Genomic DNA, 1313 nt, shown 5'->3' with positions numbered 1-1313 from the left:
GCCCATCAATGCCACAAAGTCATTTCATTTCATTCTACATACTTCAATGATGTCATATAGCCACTGATTCTGTTACATAGTCATTTTAAGAGGATATATCTCGATGTAACATTAATAAAAAAATGTTAAATTCATGAATATAATTTATTCAGTCCTCTGTAAGTGTTTACAAGTTCTTTTCACCGTTTATATAAATTAATTTGTACAATAAGGAATGTGTAGTGACCGTCAACCTCAGCCCCATCCGGGAAAATCACATCCGCTGCCCGCTCACCCCAGGTGGCCAGTCCGCGCCTTGGCCTGCAGGTGGGCGACGGCGTTGGCTACTTTTCCAGCAGCCACCTCTGGAGTGTCCAGCGGCACTCCGCCCGGTCCTATGACGATGTTGGCGTGGCCGTGCCCTGGGGCGTAAGCTCCCAGAGGACCGGGCCCGAATCCCAGTCCGGGAGCGGGGAAGCCGGGAGCTGGAAAGCCTGGAGCTGGAAATCCTGGAGCTGGGAAACCGGGAGCGGGAAACCCAGCGGCGAGTCCGGGTGCGGCGCCGGCGTGGGCGGCGGCGGCGGCGTCGGCGGCGTTGACGGCGGCGTCGCGCGCTCGGGTGGCTGCCACGGCTGCGAGGTGGGCGCTCTTGGCGACGGCGACGTCGGGGGAGTCGAGCACGTAGCCGCCCGCCCCCACCACGATGTTGGCGGGGGCGTGCGCCGCGTAGCCGCGGCCGGCGGCTGCCAGCGCGCCGTGGGCTCCCAGCAGGCCCGCCGCTCCTGGGAAACCTGGCGCTCCGGGGAAACCGGGGGCTCCAGGGAAACCTGGGGCTCCTAGGAAACCTGGGGCTCCCGGGAAACCTGGAGCGCCCAGGAAGCCGGGCGCGCACATCGCCGCCGAAACGAAGGCGCTCAGCACTAGCTGTTCGAAACACACGTTACAGCATCAATTTATATAAACGCAAGTCCCTAGAGCAGTGGTTCCCAACAGGTGGTGCGCGGAACCCCAAGGATCCGCGAGCTATGCCAGAGGGGCCCGCAAGATGCTATTAGAATAAAAAGAATACATTAAATACAGGGTGTTACAAAAAACGTACGGCCAAACTTTCAGGAAACATCCCTCACACACAAAGAAAGAAAATATGTTATGTGGACATGTGTCCGGAAACGCTTACTTTCCATGTTAGAGCTCATTTTATTACTTCTTTTCAAATCAAATTCATCATGGAATGGAAACTTCAAACACTTTGTTACAGGAAATGTTCAAAATGTCCTCCGTTAGCGAGGATACATGCATCCACCCTCCGTCGCATGGAATCCCTGATGCGCTGA

General features: G+C 55.8%; 1 protein-coding gene across 1 annotated transcript; it reads right to left on the bottom strand.

Annotated features, from left to right (window-relative positions):
• Positions 1–270: 270 nt before the first annotated feature.
• On the bottom strand, positions 271–873 carry LOC126176110 (cuticle protein 18.7-like). Its single transcript, XM_049923246.1, has one exon. It carries the CDS (start codon positions 871–873, stop codon positions 271–273), a length of 603 nt encoding a protein of 200 aa, XP_049779203.1.
• Positions 874–1313: the final 440 nt, after the last annotated feature.

Source organism: Schistocerca cancellata, chromosome 3, assembly GCF_023864275.1.
Source record: "Schistocerca cancellata isolate TAMUIC-IGC-003103 chromosome 3, iqSchCanc2.1, whole genome shotgun sequence".
NCBI lineage: Eukaryota > Metazoa > Arthropoda > Insecta > Orthoptera > Acrididae > Schistocerca > Schistocerca cancellata.
This window is presented reverse-complemented; position numbering and strand designations above follow the sequence as displayed.

What these genes read in the sequence shown, in the direction of transcription:
- LOC126176110 (XM_049923246.1), bottom strand. Translation starts at nt 873, where the DNA reads ATGTGCGCGCCCGGCTTCCTGGGCGCTCCAGGTTTCCCGGGAGCCCCA.